Source organism: Cynocephalus volans, chromosome 10 (assembly GCF_027409185.1).
Source record: "Cynocephalus volans isolate mCynVol1 chromosome 10, mCynVol1.pri, whole genome shotgun sequence".
In the NCBI taxonomy this organism is placed as follows: domain Eukaryota; kingdom Metazoa; phylum Chordata; class Mammalia; order Dermoptera; family Cynocephalidae; genus Cynocephalus; species Cynocephalus volans.
The window spans coordinates 19,603,393-19,627,419 of record NC_084469.1 but is presented as its reverse complement, the minus strand read 5'-3'; the positions used below and the strand labels follow the sequence as shown (position 1 = coordinate 19,627,419).

Here is a 24,027-nt window from a genome sequence, read left to right as displayed (position 1 = left end):
TGAAACCCCCTGCAACAATGAATAAACACCAAAAAAAAGACACCAGAAATACAAAAAATCAAGAAAGTACACCACCAAAAGTTAATAAATCTCATACTCTAGATCCTATAGAACAAGAAGCCCTTGAAATAACTGACAAGGAATTTCGAGTGATAATTCTAAGGAAACTGAATGAGATACAAGAAAACTCAGCTAGACATCATGATGAAATGAGGAAAAGTATACAGGATCTGAAAGAGGAAATATACAAGGAAATCAATGTCCTGAAAAAAAATGTAGCAGAACTTGCTGAACTGAAGAAGTTATTCAGCGAAATAAAAAACACAACGGAGAGTTTAACCAGCAGGCTTGTCGAAGTTGAAGAGAGAACCTCTGAACTTGAAGATGGGCTGTTTGAAATAACACAAGCAGACAAAAAGAAAGAAAAAAGAATCAAGGACATGGAAGAAAATCTGAGAGAGATATCAGACAACCTCAAGCGCTCAAATATCCGAGTCATGGGTATTCCAGAAGGGGAAGAAAATGGAGATTCCATTGAAAACATATTCAAAAAAATAGTGGCAGAAAACTTCCCAGGTATAGGAAAAATCACAGATCTTCAGATCCAGGAAGCTCAACGATCTCCAAACGTATTCAACCCAAAAAGGCCTTCTCCAAGACATGTCATAGTCAAATTGGCAAAACTCAGAGACAAAGAGAGAATCTTAAAAGCTGCAAGAGAGAAGCGTCAAATCACCTATAAGGGAGCCCCAATCAGGTTAACATCAGACTTTTCATCACAAACCCTAAAAGCTAGAAAGGAATGGGATGATATTTTCAAAATACTAAAAGACAAAGATTGCCAGCCAAGAATACTCTACCCTGCAAGGCTATCCTTCCGAAATGAGGGGCAAATAGTATATTTCTCAGACAAACAAAAACTGCGGGAGTTCACTACCACAAGACCACCCTTACAAGAAATCCTCAAGGGAGTACTGGGTTTGGTTCCTGAAAAATAACTACCACTGCCATAAAAACCTAAGAAAAATCTAAACCCGCTAGTACAATAAAAATGGCATTCATGAAGAGAAAACAAGCTAACAAAAACACTATCTACAACCTAAGGAACCAACAAACAAAGAAACCAAACAGTAAATCAGAAAGCAAGGAACAAAAGACACCTAAGACAACCAAACAACCAATAAAATGCTAGGAATAAATCAACACCTTTCAATAACAACTCTTAATGTTAAAGGCTTAAATTCCCCAATTAAAAGACACAGACTGGCTGACTGGATCAAAAAACAGGACCCAACTATATGCTGCCTACAAGAGACCCACCTCACCCATAAAGATTCACACAGACTAAGAGTGAAAGGATGGAAAAAGATTTACCATGCAAACAGAAAAGAAAAACGAGCTGGAGTGGCTATTCTTATATCTGACAAAATAGACTTTAAACTAAAAACCATAAAAAGAGACAATGAGGGACACTACTTAATGATAAAAGGACTGATCCATCAAGAAGACATAACAATCATAAATATGTACGCACCCAATGTTGGAGCAGCCAGATTTATAAAACAAACTCTATTAGACCTAAAGAAGGAAATAGACACTAATACCATAATAGCAGGGGACCTGAACACTCCACTGTCAATATTAGACAGATCATCTAGGCAAAGAATCAGTAGAGAAACACAAGATCTAAACAAGACTCTAGACCAATTGGAATTGGCAGATATCTACAGAACATTCCACCCAACAACCTCAGAATATTCATTCTTCTCATCAGCACATGGATCATTCTCCAGGATAGATCACATATTAGGTCACAAATCAAGTCTCAGTAAATTCAAAAAAATTGGAATTATCCCATGTATCTTCTCAGACCACAATGGATTAAAACTAGAAATTAATAACAAACAAAACTCTGGAAACTATACAAACACATGGAAATTAAACAGCATTCTACTTAATGACATATGGGTCCAAGAAGAAATCAAGCAGGAAATCAAAAAGTTTATTGAAACTAATGAAAACAATGATACATCATACCAAAACCTGTGGGATACTGCAAAAGCAGTATTGAGGGGAAAATTTATTGCATTAAATGCTCACTTCAGAAGAATGGAAAGATGGCAAGTGAACAACCTAACACTTCACCTTAAAGAACTAGAAAAACAAGAACAATCCAATCCTAAAGTTAGCAGACGGAAAGAAATCATTAAGATCAGAGCAGAACTGAATGAAATTGAAAACCAAAAAACAATTCAAAAGATCAACGAATCAAAAAGTTGGTTTTTTGAAAAGATAAATAAAATTGACAAACCATTAGCATGGCTAACAAAAAAAAGAAGAGAGAAGACTCAAATAACAAAAATTAGAAATGAAAAAGGCGATATTACAACTGATTCATCTGAAATACAAGGAATCATTCGAGACTACTATAAACAACTGTACGCCAACAAATTTGAAAATCTGGAGGAAATGGATAAATTTCTGGACACACACAAGCTCCCAAAACTGAACCGTGAAGACGTAGAAAATCTGAACAGACCAATAACAATAAAGGAGATTGAAGCTGTTATCAGAAGGCTCCCAACAAAGAAAAGCCCAGGACCAGATGGATTCACAGCAGAATTTTACCAAACATTCAAAGAGGAATTGACACCGATTCTTTACAAACTATTCCAAAAGATTGAAACGGACGCAAATCTCCCAAACTCATTCTATGAAGCAAACATCATCCTGATACCAAAACCAGGTAAAGATATAACCAAAAAAGAAAACTACAGGCCGATATCCTTGATGAATATAGATGCAAAAATCCTCACTAAAATACTAGCAAACAGAATACAGCAACACATACGAAAAATTATTCATCACGATCAAGTGGGATTCATCCCAGGGATGCAAGGTTGGTTCAACATACGCAAATCAATAAATGTGATACACCATATTAATAAACTCAAACACAAGGACCATATGATCATCTCGATAGATGCTGAAAAAGCATTTGATAAAGTTCAGCACTCATTCATGACAAAGACCCTCAATAAGTTAGGTATAGAGGGAAAGTATCTCAACATAATTAAAGCCATATATGACAAACCCACTGCCAATATCATCCTGAATGGGGAAAAGCTGAAAGCTTTTCCTTTAAGAACAGGCACTAGACAAGGATGCCCACTCTCACCACTCCTATTCAACATAGTGTTGGAAGTACTAGCCAGAGCAATCAGAGAAGAGAAGGAAATAAAGGGCATCCAGATTGGAAAAGATGAAGTCAAACTGTCCCTGTTTGCAGATGACATGATCCTATATATCGAACAGCCTAAAACCTCTACAAAAAAACTGTTGGAATTGATAAATGATTTCAGCACAGTAGCAGGATACAAAATCAACACACAAAAATCAGTAGCATTTCTTTTCTCCAATAGTGAACATGCAGAAGGAGAAATCAAGAAAGCCTGCCCATTTACAATAGCCACCAAAAAAATAAAATACTTAGGAATTGAGTTAACCAAGGAGGTGAAAAATCTCTATAATGAGAACTACAAACCACTGCTGAGAGAAATTAGAGAGGATACAAGAAGATGGAAAGATATTCCATGCTCTTGGATTGGAAGAATCAACATAGTGAAAATGTCCATACTACCCAAAGTGATATACAAATTCAATGCAATCCCCATCAAAATTCCAAAGACATTTTTCTCAGAAATGGAAAAAACTATTCAGACATTTATATGGAACAATAAAAGACCACGAATAGCCAAAGCAATGCTCAGCAAAAAAAATAAAGCTGGAGGCATAACACTACCTGACTTTAAACTATACTACAAAGCTATAATAACCAAAACAGTATGGTACTGGCATAAAAACAGACACACTGACCAATGGAATAGAATAGAGAATCCAGAAATCAACCCACACACTTACTGCCATCTGATCTTTGACAAAGGCACCAAACCTATTCACTGGGGAAGGGACTGCCTCTTCAGCAAGTGGTGCTGGGATAACTGGATATCGATATGCAGGAGAATGAAACTAGATCCATACCTCTCACCGTATACTAAAATCAACTCAAAATGGATTAAGGATTTAAATATACACCCTGAGACAATAAAACTTCTTAAAGAAAACATAGGGGAAACACTTCAGGAAATAGGACTGGGCACAGACTTCATGAATACGACCCCAAAAGCACGGGCAACCAAAGGAAAAATAAACAAATGGGATTATATCAAACTAAAAAGCTTCTGCACAGCAAAAGAAACAATTAAAAGAGTTAAAAGACAACCAACAGAGTGGGAGAAAATATTTGCAAAATATACATCTGACAAAGGATTAATATCCAGAATATATAAGGAACTCAAACAACTTTACAAGAAGAAAACAAGCAACCCAATTAAAAAATGGGCAAAAGAGCTAAGTAGGCATTTCTCTAAGGAAGATATCCAAATGGCCAACAGACATATGAAAAAATGCTCAACATCACTCAGCATCCGGGAAATGCAAATCAAAACCACATTGAGATACCATCTAACCCCAGTTAGGATGGCTAAAATCCAAAAGACTATGAACGATAAATGCTGGCGAGGCTGCGGAGAAAAAGGAACTCTCATACATTGTTGGTGGGACTGCAAAATGGTGCAGCCTCTATGGAAAATGGTATGGAGGTTCCTTAAACAATTGCAAATAGATCTACCATACGACCCAGCCATCCCACTGTTGGGAATATACCCAGAGGAATGGAAATCATCAAGTCGAAGGTATACCTGTTCCCCAATGTTCATCGCAGCACTCTTTACAATAGCCAAGAGTTGGAACCAGCCCAAATGCCCATCATCAGATGAGTGGATACGGAAAATGTGGTACATCTACACAATGGAATACTACTCAGCTATAAAAACGAATGAAATACTGCCATTTGCAACAACATGGATGGACCTTGAGAGAATTATATTAAGTGAAACAAGTCAGGCACAGAAAGAGAAATACCACATGTTCTCACTTATTGGAGGGAGCTAAAAATTAATATATAAATTCACACACACACACACACATACACACACAAACCGGGGGGCGGGGAGGAAGAAGATATAACAACCACAATTATTTGAAGTTGATACAACAAACAAACAGAAAGGACATTGTTGGGGGGGAGGGGGGGAGGGGGGAGGGAGGGAGGTTTTGGTGATGGGGAGCATTAATCAGCCACAATGTATATCGACAAAATAAAATTTTAAAAAAAAAAAAAAAAAAAAATATATATATATATATATATATATATATATATTTTAAAAATCCAAATACAGAAATGTGCAGAGAACTGAAAAGTCCCCTGTAGTCAAACCCCCAAGAAATAATCACTATTAATTAAAACTGTTAAGTGAAATGTGACTAGTCTCAATTGAAATGTACAGTAATTATAAGATACATGCCAAATGTTAAAGACTTGAGACACAAAAAAGAAGGTAATATTTACCATTAATAATTTTTAAAATAATAAATTGTTGAAACAATACTTTCAATATATTGGGTTAAATGAAATATATTAGAAAAATTAAGTTTACCTGTTTCTTCTTTCTTTTTTAATGTGTCTACTGGAACATTTAAAATTACATATGTAACATTTTTATTGGATGGCACTACTCTGTAGAATATCTTTAAACTTTAATATAATATATTCAGTAACTATTAACTACATGATGAAAGAAACCTTTAAGAATTAATCAGGTTAGAGTGTGGTGTTATAACACCAAGGTCAAGGGTTCAGATTCCAGAACTGGCCAGCTGCACCCCCGCAAAAAAGAGGTAATCAGATTGAAGAAAATTTAGTAATGTGTACTAAATGCAATACATTTTACCTAATCTCAGTGCTGCTGAGGATAGGGTGCATGTTCTGGTATTATAACACATTTTAGGGCTGGCTGGTTAGCTCAGTTGGTTAGAATAGTGTTATAACATCAAGATCGAGAGTTCAGATGGCCAGCCACCCACGGGAAAAAAAAAAAAAAGCAAGAACAAAAATAACACTTTTTACAAACCACACTAAGAAAAAAACCTCTGATTTTGTTGTGGAAAAATAGACAAACACAGTAAGATATCTCATTATTAAAGGCTCGAGAGTTTAATTCATTTACATTATGATGTCTGATTAAATCATGATTAAACCCACTTAAATACAATGCTGAGTAAAATACTGATAATCAATAATTATAATTATTTCCATAAACCCAAATTTTTCCTTTAAAAATTATTTTCTAGCACCCAATTAGCAAGTTGCCATGACCAATGTGACTAGGCCTTCTAAACTAGTGGCCTGTTATCATTTAAGCTGTTTCCACAAGGTAATGTTAATCTTTGCTATAACATTTCTGGAAATCTTATCTTTCCAACCTATCACAAACAAAGAGCAAAATTGCTCAGTGGTGGGACCTAGTATCGGTGACAACAGCTGGCACATCCTACCTGTTCTTAAAGTCTAATTTAAAGAAGTTATTTACAATATTCTTATCTAGCCTGAGACACACAGTTTAATCCTTTAGGAGGATGCTAATGTAGCCAGGATGTCTTTTTGGTGCGTGCGTAGGCTACCTGGTCCCACCAGTGAAACAAGCAGAGGTTAAAAGCATAGGCTCTGCAATCAGATCAATTAGTTCATATCCCAGTTTGCTAGTTACTAGCTCTGTAACGCTGAGTAAAGTTACTTATCTTCTCTAAACACTTTACATGAATTAGCTCATTTAATCTGCATAACAATCTTATGAAATGTAACTTCTATTATTATATTCCCTTCACAGATAAGGAAATTGAAGCACACAGATGTAAAGCCCAAGGTCTTTTTTTGGTAGCACACCAGTAGGGAGATCTGAACCCCTGACACCTTGGTGTTAATAACACTGCACTCTGGGCCAAGCCCGTGGCGCACTTGGTAGAGTGCTGCGCTGGGAGCGCGGCGACGCTCCCGCCGCAGGTTCGGATCCTATAGAGGAATGACCGGTGCACTCACTGGCTGAGTGCCGGTCACGAAAAAATGACAAAAAAAAAAAAAAAATAACACTGCACTCCAACCAATTGAGCTAACTGAGCAGCCTACCCAAGATCTTCAGGACAGTAAGTGGAAGAGTCAGATTTCAAACACAGACAGTCTGGCTCCAAAGCCTGTGCTCTTTCTGCATGTAAACTGCTTAGCAGTGCCTAACAGTGAGAGCTCCATAAATGTTAGCTGTCACTATAGCTATTAGTAAAGATTACTCTCTGCTCCTGACCACAATCCTCACATTTACGGTCAAAAGGAGAGCCAGGTGAGTAGAGATGACACAAACCTAAGCCAATTCAACACTGATGACCTTATGACTTTTCATTTTATTTTTTATTTTGCAATAATTTTAAACTTACAGAAAAATTACAAAAGAAGTACAGAGAGGTCATGCATATCCTCACCCAGTTTCCCTCTAATGTTAACAATTTACATAAACATAGTGTAATTATCAAAATCAGGAAACCAACACTGGTACAATACTATTAACTAAACTACAGACCTTATTCAAATTTCACCAATTTTTATCCTACTGTCCTCTTTCTTTTCCAGGATCCAATCTTAGGACTCCACATTGTACCTAGTTGTGAAATCTCCTTACTCTTCCAATATGTGACAGTTCCTCAGTCTTCCTTGTTCTGTCATTACCTTGACACTTGACAAGTACTGATGAGTTATTTTGTAGGGTGTCTCACAACTTGAATTAGTATGTTTTCTTTTTCTTTCTTTTCTTTTCTTTTCTTCTTTTTTTTTTTTTTTTGTGACCGGTAAGGGGATCATAACCCTTGGCTTGGTGTCATCCGCACTGCGCTCAGCCAGTGAGCGCACCGGCCATTCCTATAGAGAATCCGAACCCACGGCCTCAGCACTCCCAGCGCCTCTGCACTCCCAGCGCCGCACTCTCCCGAGTGAGCCACAGGGTCGGCCCAGTATGATGTTTTCTGATGAGATTGCGATTAGGCATTTTTGGCAAGAATACCACAGAAATGATGTTGCATCCTCCTACTGAAGATAGAGAGATGTAGATATGCCTTATTACTGGTGTTAATCTTGAACACTGGGCTAAGGTGGTATCAGCTGGATTTCTCCACTATAAAGTTACTATTTTTCTCCTTGTAACTGATAAATATACTGGGAAAAATACTTTGAGATCATGAAAATACAGTTTGAGTATCCCTCACCTGAAATGCTTGGGACCAGATGTATTTCAGATTTTGACTTTTTTTTTTTTTTTTTTTTTTGAATATTTGTAGAATAATACCAGTTGAGCAACCCTAATCCCCAAATCCAAAATCCTTTGAACATGATGTCAGCCCTCAAAAAGTTTCAGATTTTAGATTTTCGGTTTAGGGATGCTCAACCTGTATACTGTTTCTCCTCAAACTTTTGCCCTTTGACTCTAGCACCCATTGGTGGATCTTGCCAGAAAAAATTATTACTGTGGTGTTTGCCTAGTGGTGATCTTCTATTCCTCCCATTTTCTCTACATTTAATGGCTGGAATTATGCGTGACCTTTTGATGGCACGTCAACTGGATTCCAAAAGGCTTTTACAAAACAGTCAAAATAGTAAGTTTACACAAAAATTCTATAGGCCTTTCAACTATGAAAAGTCCCTTAGTAATCAACAGCCCTCATGCACAGAAATGTGATCACAGATGAAACATCCCTACCCTACCTGATTTATCTGAGGCATGGGGCACTCCTGACCCCTTATTAAACATTCTTCTGCATTCACTGCTTGACCTCACTCTCTCCTGTCCTCCTACCTCCATGACCACTCTTCCTCAGCATTCTTTATGGGCTTCTCTCCCCCTCTGTGCAACTCATATACGTGGACATTCATCAGGATTCTATTCTTGTCACACTATACCCTCCTTGGAAAATAGCAATTGAATTGTTTCCATACTGTCAACTAATAAGCACCTATACATCCTTCTTTAGACTCAAAACTCTATCTCTAAACTCGGATTTCTCAAGGTTATATCAAATTCGACATATTTAGAAACTGAATCCATCCTCCCCCAAACAAACAAAAAATTGATATCCTCCTTGCAATCTCTACCTCATACATATCAGTGAATAAAACCAAAACCTATCTAGTTCCCTCTGAAACTCTGGGAGTCATTCTAAGCTCTTCCCTTTCCTTTACCTGTTCACATGCGACTGCACAAGTACAAACTACTTGCTTGCATAAATGTCTCTCAATCCATGATTTCCAATTCCTTCCAGCCCTTGCTCTCATAACTTTCTAGTCCATTTCAACAGAACCCCTAAAATTAAATTTCTAAAATGCAAATGTTATGACAACATTCCTCTGCCTAAAATCTTTCAACAACTCACTATAGTCTACAGAATTAAGTCCAAAATTATTAGCAAGGCCATGATCTAGCACTCTCCTGTGCACACAGCCACATCTCCTGCCATTCCTCCACATTCACTTTAAGTGTCTGCCAAAACAAATTAACTGCACTTTCCAAAATGAGCTCCACACTCTCACAAGTCTGAAAACGTTTTTTGCAAACATTATTCTTTTTGCCTTTGGCTGGGCTAACTCTTACTAGTCTCCCAAGGCTGCATTTCCCCAAGCGTGGGGCAGGATTATCTCTACTGTAGCACCCACCACACAGCGTCACTGTCTACTACTGTCTGTCATCCTCTCAGAGTATATGCTCCTTGAGGACAGACTAGGTCTTATCCAGCATCTCATATGGTTCTCAAAATGTGAAGGACACTAAAACCACTTCTTATATTTTAATGTTTAGCCCTGTTTAAATAGACTATCTCTTGCCTCTCTGTTGCCACAATAAGATTTTAATGCCTCTGGATATATGGGGTTCTCAATCAGTATCAAAATGCTATAAAAACAAAGGTATATGATTGCATTGGCACATACCTCTCTCTAATGAACAGTTTAATGAGGTTAGTTTAATAAATTAATATAACAACTATTAAAAAGCAACGACTGCCAAGCTGGGGCCACTAGAGCTCAGGAGAAGAAGGAGGAGAGACCTATGGAGTGCAAGAAGGCAGGAGAAGCCACAACGAGAGAAAGAAAGGACCACCCCAGCTGCTTCAAGGCTGGAGCTGGTGAGCGCACAGAGCAAGAGCTGGCAAAAGCCACAGCTGTGCCCTTTGTATGAAGTTGCTTGGAGGCTTCAGGGGAGAACACGGCCTTGGTGGCCCCGAGGCCAGCAAGACCACTAACAGGGTTCCCGTGGACCCACATAAGAGCAAGGAGCCACAGACAACTGAAAAAAGGAGCCACTCAGAGGGAAGTGAGTTATCACAAGGGACTAGCACACAGCCCATCCCGTGGGAAGTGTTTGGAGTGCGGGTGGTGGTAGAGACGGACCCACCGGGAGAGCATGGGGCACAGCTTGGACAGGTGATCCGCCACCCAATCAGCGCAGAACCACTCAGTGAAGACTGGTCAGGAACGTAAAACTGCAGGGGGTACAGTTTGCTAAAAAGACTCAGGCCCAGACCAGATTTTCCACACAACCCAGGCGTACCAGACCTCACAGGACCTAGAAGTGCTGAAAAGGTCAACAATTAAAACCTGAACTGCACAAAAAGCCTTCCCTAGGGAATCAGCAGCAAAGCAGCAATTTACCTCAACCACAGTCCCAAGTGTTGGTCCCCACAGGAAGTTTCCCCATTTTAGAAGTAAGTAAAGGATGACAAATTAGTTCCAGTGCAGAGTTTAAGTGCTGGGAAGAGCAAATAATCCAACACACAACTGAAAGAAAAAACAAAACACCCACAGATCAAAGTTCCAATGTTAATCAGTAAAGGTCTAACACCACCAAAGAACACCTATCAAACCTAGAAGGTCCAGAAGTGCCCTGGGCTCCTAAGCCCAGGGGGGAGGGGGGCTGCTCCCTGAGGGCCTCAGCCACACCACACCAATTCAGCCCAGCAATGACCACTGAGCCACCACTGGAAGCACCCAGGGCTCCCCTGTTGGAATGAGGGGGGTGCCACGGGCCTTGACCACACCCTCCCCCTCCTTCCTCCTCCTCCCACCCTATTCCCCACCCTTTTCCCCCTCCCCCCACAACTGCTCCACAGCACCTTAGAATGTAAAAAATAATAATAATAATAAATAAAATTTTAAAAATAAAATAAAAATAAATTAATATAACAAAAGCCATTGCTATTAAAATAAAATCCTGGTTATTTTCTTCCAAGCTGATAAATAACAATTCTGATAAATTTATTTTGATTTGGGAAACAACTGACTCATGTTCTCCTGAGTTATTTGCCACACTAGAAAAGTTCTTACTTCTCCAATACTCAGCCAGATTTCTTAACCTGTCTTGTGTTTATAGTTATAACCTCCTCTCATTATGTAATAGCATTTTAATTTTACTATAATCATCATCCCAAAACATTTTTTGAATAACCACTGTCTACAAGGAAATAAGGTTGGAACTGTCTCAAAAAATAAAGCAGCACAATTCTTGACTTCAAACGGCACATAATATAGCTACCTGCCCCAATACTTTTAAAATTCATAAAAAAAAATAATGTAGAAAAGGCATGGTTTCCTCTCAATTCTTTTGAAGAGCATATATTTGCAATAGCAATGCCCATAGATAAACACAGGAGAAACCAAAGACACTAACATTTTTGAATGTCTACTATGTACCAGACATTTACATATTATTTCACTTAATTCCCACACCAAATCTGTATAGTAGGGATTACTGTATCCATTTAGTAAATGGAAAAATTGAGACCCAGAGAACAAAGAACAACCAAAATCATATAACCAGACAGAACCGGGATTTGAACCCAAGTCTCTTGACTTAAGGTCCTGAGCTCCTCCCTTTAGAGAACATTTATAGCCTTGCAAAGCTCTAATTTTAAAAGCATAGTATTAGAGAAAAATTTGATCCCAAAATTAAAGAATAAGGTAATCACTCAGCCTGGTCACTTATAAAGTACTATTAGTAACACTCTTCTTTAAATCCTTGTGGTGGGCGGGGGGAGAAAGGTAAAGAAGAGTAAATGCACAGGAGGGTAGGAGACTGGCCCAGTCTTGAAATAATGACAGCAACAACAATGATAGTAATAATGGCACCAAATACTTATATCTCAGGTCCCCAGCTCTCATGCTCAAAAATGAGATAGATCTGCATTTGTCTAAAAGGAATTTAATGACAAGCAGGCTCTAATTAAGGAGATGGGATTAGCTATCTGTCTGAAACCGTCCCAACACAAGTTTAAAATTTTTTTTCAGTGTACACCTGAATTACAAGTAGTTTCTTTGATGCTGAAGCTTTGTGCAATGACACTTTTTTTTTATACACACACATATATATATATATATATATATAGTTGCCAGGGAGGTAAGCCTAAAACTATAGCAATGCCAATTCCTGCTCTTGCTCCTCCTTTTGTCTGTATCTTTATAAAGCTCCTTCTTAAAGGGCTCACAGGATGGGTGATTTTTGCAGAGTCAGAAATTTCTCTATTTTCTCACAAAAATTATATTTCTCATCTAATTTAAGCACAGTTAACATTCTCTGCAGTCCTTCATTTATGTCTTTTTAGCATACTGTGTACATGTATGGCAACATGAAAAAATGGATCAATGCAATCCTATCCTAATAAGATTCCAGAACCAAATTTTTAAAATATTCTATAGAAATCATTTTTTTAAAACCAAGATATTTCAACTATCTTGCCTTTGTTTTCTCATTATTTCTCTTTCAGGGAAATGCAGATTTTATTTCACCCATCCATTCACAACAGTAGAACAAAAAGTCAATGAAGCTGTATTTCTAATTTTAGAATGAGAAAAACTGAGTCAAAAAAATCCCTTGAATTCTGTTTTAGTTATCTATCTGACTCTTAAAAACAGAATCATCAGAAGAAATAGAAAAATGACATAACAGACAAAATGCAAGAGGAAAGATATAAAATGTCACACTAAAAAATTTTTTCCAAAAAGTAACTCACCGAAGTTTCCTTCCTTTGCTGGCTTTCCTGTCTACTTTCTTGTGGATTTTGCTTCGTAACTTCTGGATTGCAAGCCACTGCCTGGGAAATTCACAAGCGATGTTATGCATCATCACAAGCAGAAATAGTTATATATACTGACAAATTGGAATTTTTCTCACTAAGAACCCTAAAAATAAAGAAATCATCAACTTTCATCAAGTTCCTCAAGATAGTCTGAGACCAAAGTGACTAATCGGAGAGAATTTGTGCAATGGTAAACACAAATGGCAGCTGGGAAATTCTACAGCAAATTTGGTTAACAATGCTGCTTAGTATTTGGACTTGCTGTGACAAGCACTAAATCTACCAGTCTGCAAGAAAACCCATCAAACTGAGTAGAGTTGCTTGGGTTTTCTTTTAATGTTTTAGCTGTGCAGCATATTCTATTACTAATGTTGCAACCACCGGTTGGCTTGAATACCTGAATTCTTTAAATCTAATTTTCCCTTTGCTAATACCTAAGTGCTTTATTTTGTGCTTTCCAATTTTTGCTAATTTTTTTGTAATTATCTACTACTGATACTAGTTTTATAGTCTTTTTTTTTTACTTAATTTTCATTTCACCTATAAATATTTCAGTATGTGTTGCTAACATAAGGACTGTTTTCCCCCCAATATAATCTCAATACCATATCACACCTTTAAAAAAGTTAACAATTTTTTACTATCAAATATTCAGTCAGTCTTCAAATTTCTGATACTGTCTCAATTTTACAGCTGCTTTGTTTGGATCAAGATGCGAACAAGATTCACATATTCTGCAGTCACTTTAGATAAGAAGGAATTAATTTAATTTTTCAAATAAGAAATACGGGGCTAAGAAAATCTTCATAAATCGCTCATATGAACGAATATGTGAAAAAAGGGAGGAAAAGAAGAAACAGCAGCAGCAGCTAGTCATCTTACCTGATTTATACAACAAAAACGAAACATCAGAAAAGAAAAATCTAGGGAAATCCAATTACTGTAATCTTAATATAATCTTAATTACCACAATCTATTTTATTGTAAACTCAGATAAATGTACAATATAATCACCACTTAAATGCAATTTGCTCTTTCACGTTAAATTTATAGTGAATAGCTCTATGACATCCCAGAGATATACAAAATATCAACAACATCCTACCGTACCTAAAATTCTAATAATATTTTACTCAAATAAAATAATTTCATCAACACAAATTTTTCATTGCTTCCTCAAGATGCTGCTCTGCCCAGAATCCCATTCTGGCACTGGCAGCTTTTGTTTCTTTTCACGCTTTTGCAAATTGTGGCTCATGGCTATTTAAATGTACACTATTCATTAGGTAACACTCTAAATGCCCTTTTTATTTTCCAACCACAGGATGAAGCACACACACAAAAGCCTTCCTTCTCTACATTCTACCCTGACATCTGGGTAGTGCTGCCACGTTCCATTTCTAATCGTGCTAAAGCTCTTACTGAAGGGGTAGAGGTCTAAATTAGGGCAGAATCTAACAAAGCAGATTCGACTACGAGCAAGGAACCTGTTGTGCTCAGTGGCACATTCTGACACCTGAGAGCACACATTTGGGTGGCTACTTTTTATCTACTGGTCAGCAGGATGATATGGATATAATGACAACCCAAATCAGAGAGCAAAGAGCATAAGAAAGACAAACCCTAAAACAAACACACAGGTATCTTGTAATCTCTTTTCAAATTGTACTAAGGCAATATAGGATAAACAATTAGTCACTTTATTTTTCTAGCTCTTACTATCTCTCACTTAACTTTTATAATTACAGGGCTAATCACTGCCTTGGAGGTAGAATTCAGGGCACTCTAGGGGAGAAACTATTACATGGGCTGATGGCCTGAATAGAAAGCCATATTTAAATTACCTTCCCATGGCCACCTGATCATTGGGGTCCAAGGAGCTGGTCTTCCGTTCTATGAGTTCTCGAAGGAGCTAGGGGGAAAAGGAAAGCAACATTTAGTTATCATCTCCAGGACCAACTGACTTTAAAAGGGCACAGAAGAAATGCTGAATGGTATAGTGACAGCTCTAACACTACAATCAATAAGGGACACCCCATTGGCAAGAGCATGACTGAATTCCCATTAACCCTTTCATATTTATATATTTTTAAAAAGGTGGCTACAGCAATAGCTGAAAGCAGGAGTCCATCTGGAAGACTTATTGTACTGCAGTTCATTTCAAATGGATCAATGAGTGTGCAACATTTCCTTCATTGTTTTTATGATTAGTTTTGTCCACCCCATCGATATCAATGGAGAATCTTTAAAGGTCAGGTGGGAAGGTCTATGTGGCAAAAGGGAAAACACATCAGCTTCTCACCAACAGGATAATGGTGCAAGGCTAACTTCTGAACTATAACCTCCAGCAGTCAGGAAGGTCTTACTCAGGCAAAAGCTTTTATTTTTATAAAATTAAAAGCATAGACTTCACTCTCTCACTTTCCATAGCTGCTACTCTACCATGCTTGCTATTAAGTGACTTAACAGTACATGACACCACCGTATTCGCAGCCACAAAAATTTCAAGAGGGAACCTCAAGAAAGTCTTTTGTTTAGACTGCAAATACAACACAGAGGACTGGTCTTTTATCCTATACAATTAACTCCATGTGAACTCTAAATTACTTTCCTCTTAATCCTGGGTACTCCACTGTAGCCAAAGTCTAAATCTATACCTTTCACACAGACTTAAGAATTTGCACTGGATCTTCAAGTCCTAGATGAAGAGAAGCATTGGATTTAAACGTTAAACATTAAAAGAAGACAGTTTTAAATTACAATAATAAAACTAAATAGCATCTCTCCTATAGAAATGCTCTATGCAGAGAAATAGCAACAGAAATTAAAATTCCAAGAATCTTCTGAGAAAAATCTAAGGGAAGATGCTAAAATAAACTAGTTCCTGCTAATCATTTGTCAATAATACAGGTCTGATTTTAAAACTTGTTTCTTCACAAAAATAAGCAATTATTTTGTAGGTAAGGCATGGTAGCAATATACATCTCACCACATTAAAGAGCTGAAGCCTGTGGGAGGACACAGAAGGAGGAATAAATTCCAATGAAAGTAGTTCACTTTCTAATTTTCATTTGTTTGTGTAAGTAGGCACTGGAAGAAGTAAAACAAATTTATAAAAATATTCACTTCCATAGGACGAATCTTTATTGCAAAAGGGAAAAGGATATCTCAATCGCAATTAAAAAACCTCCCATGATGTTTTTTCACTTACTTATTTTGGGCATTATTACCACAGCAATTACGTTAAAAAATGCAGAGACCAGAGGCTACTGGTTTATTATCACTAGAAAACAGCAAGCTATTTCTCTACTGTGTTTATCTGATTGATTCCCAACATCTTTCTGGCAGCCAATCTATCAGTTTATCTCTCCTACTTCATCACAGTCACTTCTGGCAGCTAAATACAAGATCCAAATCCAGTGTTACACAGACATACGACATAGTAAACCTATGTAACGCTGCTACTGTGTAAACAGCTGCCCTTAAGGCTAAGCAAAAATGTGCTTCTAGTTCCTAGTCAATGTTCTGTCAAAAGCGAGGTTGGGGGAGGTGATGGGGGGTAGAGGTTAATAATAATAAAAAGAAGAAGAAAGAGAAGGAGAAAAATAAAAGGGAAGGAAAATAATGAAAAGACTGCATTTCATTGCCCTTACTTGTTCCAAGCACAAAAGAGATTACTACAACCATTCATGCTTTTCCTAATGGTCTCAGATCCCTTGAGACAGGGGCAGTCATGGCCATTGGGGAGCAAGTGCTCATGGAAGGCTGCCCCAGCACAACAGGGGCGATCCTCTGGAAGACAGCCTCATATGCCCTTGCTGAACGCTGGAAATTGGAGCTGCACAACTGCAGCAGATCTATTACACTTGCAGTGGTCTCTGCAAGTCAAACACCAAGTTGGACAGCTTTTACTTTCATGCACTCTGTGTACTATGCATACTCTGTGCTGCATTTTCACTATCCTAGTGCTTTGCATGGACATTCTTAGTCATTCATAATTAGGAAGATGTTTTATTGGTCTATTTGGCTAATTCTAGTTCATTCAGTCCAATATTTCAGAAGAATCTGTTGTGCCCAGGGTAGGAATGAAAAAGCAACAAAAAATACAATTAGACAAACTATTCCCATGGCTATTACTATTTCCCACAGCTATCACTATCACTGGGTTTAAATTTAATTAGGAAAACTGCTTTCAAAAAAGTTGCTGAAAAATGAAGCTTTAGGGATGTCAGTTGAAGAATTTAATTTTGCTTCTGAGTTCAATTTTTATAGCTTAACTTTTTAAAAAAAATCTTTTATTTATTTATTTATTTAATTTTGTCGATATACATTGTGGTTGATTATTGTTGCCCCTTACTAAAACCTCCCTCCCGCCTTCCTCTCCTCCCTCCCCCGCAACAATGTCCTTTCTGTTTGTATAGCTTAACTTTATGAACAAAGTTTTCCACTAAGATTCAGGTTTCTGTTACAGCTATTGGAGCTTTTTTCCCAACGACAATGACACAATATTTGTAAGTAATATTCTATGTTACTAGGAAAATTGAGAGGACAAATATTTTTGTCCTAGTTTATAATTCCTCTATATAGACAACTCAGAAAGGCTTGATTGTATCTAGTTCTAGGGGAAAATCATAGACGTAGTTAGGTTTTCAGGTCAGTCCACAAAAGCTTATTTAATCCATAACAACATTCTTGAAGAATAGTATTGATAGTATTACTCAGTATGTAATCAACATTTATAATACTTTGACTAGAAAAATACATGCCAGAATCAGTTAAAAATGGCAGATTAAACACATTAGTTTATCTCTTCTCCCTTCTCAACTCCTCTAAAAGAAAGCAGAGGAATAAAATAAATGTATTAACCCACAAGAAACAAGAGAAAGGGAGAACTAATAAGAGAATATTTAAAAATTTTTTCCAAGGCAATAAGGAAACAAAGAGTAAGAGGAAGTTATCACCCAAGTGGCCAGAGGAAATGAAGGTGAGGGTGGAAGCCAAGTAGATCCTTAGAATCCCTGTGAGGATCAAAGGCAGGGAAAGGAGGAGGGGCAGAACCTCCTGGGCCTTCTCCACTATCTCACACAACCAAGTGACCAACCACCTCTACCGCCTCCTCTCACTGGAAGCAAAATAATTTAATTCTTTGGAAAAACTGAACCACAGAAGCTCCAGAGTAGAGGATATCAGGCACAGAAGAAGGCTGGATGTGGTACAAGAGAAAAGCTCTATACCACTCTCTGGGACCGTCTGTTCCCTTCCCCTGCCCTATTTTTAGAATGCTAACACCCAGCTGTATAAATTCCTAGGCAGGAAAGCAGAGGAGTCTTTTCTAGAAAAAACTGAATGGTTGTCCCCTCTTGCCCAAAAATAAGATTTCCAAGTTGCTATGGACTGTATGTGTCCCCCAAAATTAATGTGTTGTAAACTTAGTACCCAATGCAACAGTATTGGGAGGTATGGCCTTTGAGAGGTGACTGAGTCATGCAGGCCTTGCCCTCACAAATGGGATTAGGTGATCAAGTAAAAGGACTTGATGGAGGGAGTCTGCCCTTTGCTCCTCCACTTTCTGCCTGTGAGGACACAAGTGTTCCTCCCCTCTGGATGGCTCAGTATCAAAGCACCATCTTGGAAGTGGAGAGCAGCCCTCAGCAAACAACTGAACCAACCTTCCAGTGCTTTGATCTTGACATCCCAGCCTCCAAAACCGTGAGAAAATAAATTTTTGTTCTTTATGAATTGCCTATTCTGTGGTATTTTGTTATAGTAGCACAAATACCAAGACATAAGTTCTGACATTTGATGGTACTCTAACCAAGCAGGTAGTTCACAGCATATTATGCCAAAAAGCTCTGCCCAGGTTTCAGAGATTCTAAATAAACTTTTTAAAGCCCTACTCTTAAATATGAACAGACAGTTAAGGATCACCAACATCCAAGGAAAGCCTCAGGCATAGACCAAAACAATGAGAAAAAAGGGACTCAAGGAAGCAATGCAGACAGCAAAAGAAACCTTAAAAACAAACAAACAAACACAATGAATATTTCCAGAGAAGGGAGAGAAGACACACTTCCACGAGAAGCTGTTTGCTGTGAGAAAAGACTAAAATAAGAAATAAAACACAGAACAAAATTATTAAAAATTCAATAGAAGAACTGAAAGATAAATGTATGAAAATCTCTCATATAACATAAAAAGGCAAAAAGATAACATCCCCTCGCTTATTTCAGAGAGAAGAAATAAATTAGAGGACAATACAGAAAGTCAAATACGTGACTAACAAAGGCTAGGAGGAAACATTTTTTAAAAAATAATAATGATGGGCCCGGCTCCATGGCTCACTCGGGAGAGTGCGGTGCTGGTAGTGCCAAGGCCATGGGTTCGGATCCTATATAGGGATGGCCGGTGTGCCCACTGGCTGAGCGTGGTGCAGACCACACTGTGCCAAGGGTTGTGATCCCCTTACTGGTCAGAAAAAAAAAGAAAAAAAGGTAATAATAATAATAATGATGATTTTCTAAAATCAAAGAACAGGAACAAGCTGACAAAGACATAGTACAATGAATGAAAAAGGGCCTTTGCCAAGACACATCATCATGAAATGTAAAACACCAGAGTAAAGAGAAGATCCTGAACAGTTGAGAAAAACAGATCACATCTAAAGAGGGTGAGCACATGTTCCAGTCTACCCAAGAGAGTCCTGGTTTATGCCTGTTGTCCTAGCATTCTGTCGGGCTAGCACCTTAAGTGTCACAGCTTTGACAATAAATTCTATGTCATCCTATATTTAAGGAATGGAAATCTGAATGGGATTGGCCATCTCAATAGCAATAGCAGATACCAGCAGACAGCAAAGCAGCAACAATATCTTCAAAATTCCAAGGAAAATGACTTCCAACTGTAAATTCCATAAACAGCCAAGTTATAACCAAGTATAATGACAGTTACATAAAGATATCTTCACACATGTAAGGACTCAACAATTTGCTTTCCGCACACTTTCACAGGAAGATGTGCTTCAGTTAATGACAGCACACAGCAAGAAAGAAAAAGTCATAAGATGTTAGAAAACAAGAGGTCTAACTCAAAAAAGAAGCAAAAGCAAGTTTCAAGAATACAGCTGGCACAGGCCCATTGAGCTCTAGGAGTAAGGTCTCCAGAGGGGGAAAAAATGGGAGGAAGGGGGGAAATGATAGGTTATTTTGTATATTCAAGGCATTTGGAGTATATGGGGAAAAACAATAGATTTGTAAAAACTAAACAAATCTTTTAAATCAGGCATTATTAGATCTAGGAAAGAATAAATCCATAGGGAAATGCAATCATACACATCACTTGTGAACAACATTTGTTTAGTAATAATAATATAAACATAGACTTATAGCCATCCTAGTAGGTATGAGTGTTATCTCCTTGCGGTTTTGATTCACACTTCCCTGACAGCTAATGATGTGGAGCATCTCCCTGTGCTGACTGGCCATTTGTATAGCTTCTTTGGAGAAGTGTCTATTCAGATCCTTTGCCCATTTTATTTTTTTTTTGTCTTTTTGTGACCGGACCGGTGCACCGGCCATTCTTATATAGGATCCGAACCCGTGGTGGGAGCGCCGCTGCGCTCCCAAGTGCTGCACTCTCCCGAGTGCGCCACGGGGCTAGCCCCTGCCCATTTTAAAATTAGGTTATTTGTCTTTTTGTTACTGAGTTGTAAGCATTCTTTATATACTCTGGATACCAGCCCCTTATCAACCCTCCTTCTGTAGTGTCTTTTCACTTTCTTGATGGTATCGTTTGCAGCAGAAAAGTTCTCCCCACTGAACTGTCTTGGTACCCTTGTCGAAAAGCCAAGTAATTTTTAAAGCATTTGGTTTTATGGCTACATATTCCCTTACTTTCTGAATGTGCGACCCAGAGTTCTTGATCCCCCTTCTCGTGTTCCCATGGTTCATAGCCACAGATGCTTGAGAGTCACAAGGTTTGGGTTCAGTCTTCCTCCCGCTTCTCTTGCTCCCACAAGAATTCTTAGTGAAAATGTACTATTTCTGTTCTGCTTCCTGCTTTACCACATCTTTTTGTTCTCAACTCCCCAGTCTTTCAAATTATCCCCAAAAGGAGTCACTTGCAAATTTTTATATGCCCTATTTGAAGTATTAAAAATGAATTGCATGTACTATAATTTCAAATAGTTAGGAAGGAATTACTGTATATGCCTATAGCATAAAACTGGCACAAAAGATCCACTCCCCGTAGGTAACTATTTGTTTCTTTTCCACATTGCCTGCTCACTCCTTTACCTGCTCTACCACCTAATATTTCTGTTTCCATTATTCTACTGAAACAACCTGTGCTAAGGTCTCGAGATCTCTATATCTAACAAGCATTTGTCACTACTCATCCTTTTAGACCTCGTGGAGCAGAAGTGACACTGGACATTGTCATCTTCCTGAAACTTTCTTTTCTTGGCATCTCTGAGACATCTCTCTGGTTTTACTCCATATTCAGCCAGTTCCTCTACCCAGCCATTAAACACTGACACTCCTCACAATCAGTTCCAAGCTTTCTTTTCTTCTCACTCCATATGCTTTCCCCAAGAGTTCTCTTCTATTCTCAAGGCTTCAATGACCTGAGAGTTATCCCTGGAATTCTTCTTTCCTTATACCCAATATCTAATCTATTTCCAAGTCTTATGTTCATGACTCTGTCCATTTTTCTCTATAATGCCTCCACTCTAGTACAGGCTATTATCATCTTCATTCACTCCATAAATTCTTGAGTAGACTGGTAAAACAATAAATAAAACAGACATGGTCTTCTCTGAATTAGCGCAATGATTTCCTCCCATTTACTCTTGTCCCTCCTCAATTCTGCTCTCCTCATTGTATTCAGAGTACTATTTTCAAAATGCAAATGTGTTTGGACCATCTGGCCCCTTACCTACCTCTTCAACCAAATCTAACCTTCTGCCTTCCTGCTCCAGTCCCACCACACTTCTTTCTATACCAGAACCACTTGGCATGGAGCCCTAGGGACAGGCTTCCCTAACCATTTACTTGCTTGCCTCCCACCTCCTTCTCTACTCATTCCTTAACTCTCAGCTAATCACCTCTTGCTCAGGGAAACCCCTCTTAGACAGACACACACACACACACACTTTGTTGTACTTACTTTATATTTTATTAGTGAATTACCTGATCAATGTCTATTTCCCCCACTAGCTGACTAAGTACTTCACAGAATAGAGACTCAGTCTGACTAAGCTCACCACTCCATCCCCTGCACTGGCCCATTGGAGTAGCTCAACAAATATGTACACAGAGGGGGGGAAAAACTGTTTCTGGGAGAAAATACCAAAATTTGTTTTACTTTATCATTCACACCACACCCACACCTTTCTACCGTTTTAAACAAAAGGTAAACTACTATCTGCCTAGGCAACTGAGCAACCTACCTGTTCTTGTAGATTTTTTTGGACATGTTTTTGTCATTGCCATTATCAACACTACCTCTTCCCCAAACAATATTCTCTTTCTCATATGTCTTATATAGGCCACATGGCTTATATAATAAACATTTAGGATGGCCTACTTAAGAAACCTGGGTGGCTTAAGTGGGTGAGAATGACCCATTTTTTAATCATCCCCAAAGTACTTGAATTAAAAACAAAAAATATTTAATCCAAATGAATTAAAATATCTTGGAATACTTCTCATTCTTTCACTGTTAAAAATGATATGGATCTGTCCTCCCTCTTGGGTCTTATTTCCCAAAGGAAAAAGTTAGTTCTTCTCAGGAGAAAAAGAGAGAGAATAGATCTTTGGTGCTTCCTCTACCCCCACCACAGCCCCAATCTTCTGTGCAGTCTGTTCTTCAAGTTGGTCCTTTCACTGTAAGAAAGGTGTCTTGACATCTTTCTAACAAAGGTCTAAATTAATTTTGTTACAGTGTTTTCTACTGAAATATCTTTTATCCATGAAATAAGTTTGTCAAATACCAATTGTAGGTTTCCATCTCCCATTTTGGAAGATCGAATGCTTCTAGATATGAGCTTTCATTTATGTGAATGTATGTGCTGCACAGTTGATGTAACTGTAACTATCTGCCTACAAGTCTGACACATCTTGGGATCTAAATTCACAGCTCTGCCCTTACTAGCTGTATAATTTGAGACAAGTTACTTGACCTCTCTGAGACTTAGTTTCTCATCTATAAAGTGGTATTTGTACCTCATAAAGTTGTTTTGAAAATTAAAAAGATGACAAAAGCAAAGAACTTAACAAAGTTTAAGTATTCAATAAGCAGAAATATTGTCAACATCATATACTACCCACAGATAATCCTTAGACTCCACTTGGGCCAAAAAATTCAACACTTTCTGCAGCTAAATCACCACAGCTACTAACCATCAACAAGTACAATAATTCAATTTTCCTTCCTAATGCTTTTCAAAAGTAAGTAACAAATAATATGAAATGAAATAATATGGTATGAAATGAAAAAAGCAGAATAAAAAAATAAAAATGTAAAAAGCATCAAAAATTACAAAATCTTAAGTCAATATACTTGAAAAATATTGGTCACAGGACTTTTACAAACTAGACCATAATAAACTGGGGCACAAATGATCCTCTCCCTTATCATTTATTCTATTTGAAGGACTATTCCTTTTCCATGACCTGCAACTTCCCCCTCCATCCTCTGATCACACAATCCCTCCATCTAGAAGGCCTCCCCCAATCTCAGCCTCTCTAAAATCCTATCTATCCTTCTTTAAAGGCCCAGATCAAATGCCATCTCCTCCTTCTGTGGAGCCTACTCTAATTCCCCCAAACTACTATTAATTTTTCCCTCTTCCAAATTCATTAATACTCCCTCACCCAAGCATTCTAGTTATTTATGTCACCTTTGCTTGGCTATAAGCTTGAGGGCAGGGGATAGATCTGATTCAAATTCTCACCACCCCCTCTCCTC

At 37.9% G+C, this 24,027-nt stretch overlaps 1 protein-coding gene across 2 annotated transcripts in view; it reads right to left on the bottom strand.

Moving 5' to 3' along the window:
- AATF (apoptosis antagonizing transcription factor) overlaps window positions 1–24,027 on the bottom strand; it is a 98,670-nt gene that overhangs the window by 22,382 nt on the left and 52,261 nt on the right. For both annotated transcript variants that reach the window (XM_063111796.1, XM_063111797.1), the window contains exons 9-10: window positions 14,907–14,974; window positions 12,997–13,077 (exon numbers count right to left, since the gene is read on the bottom strand). In XM_063111796.1, coding sequence (XP_062967866.1) covers window positions 12,997–13,077; window positions 14,907–14,974 — 149 coding nt within the window. The remainder of the gene's footprint in view (window positions 1–12,996; window positions 13,078–14,906; window positions 14,975–24,027) is intronic.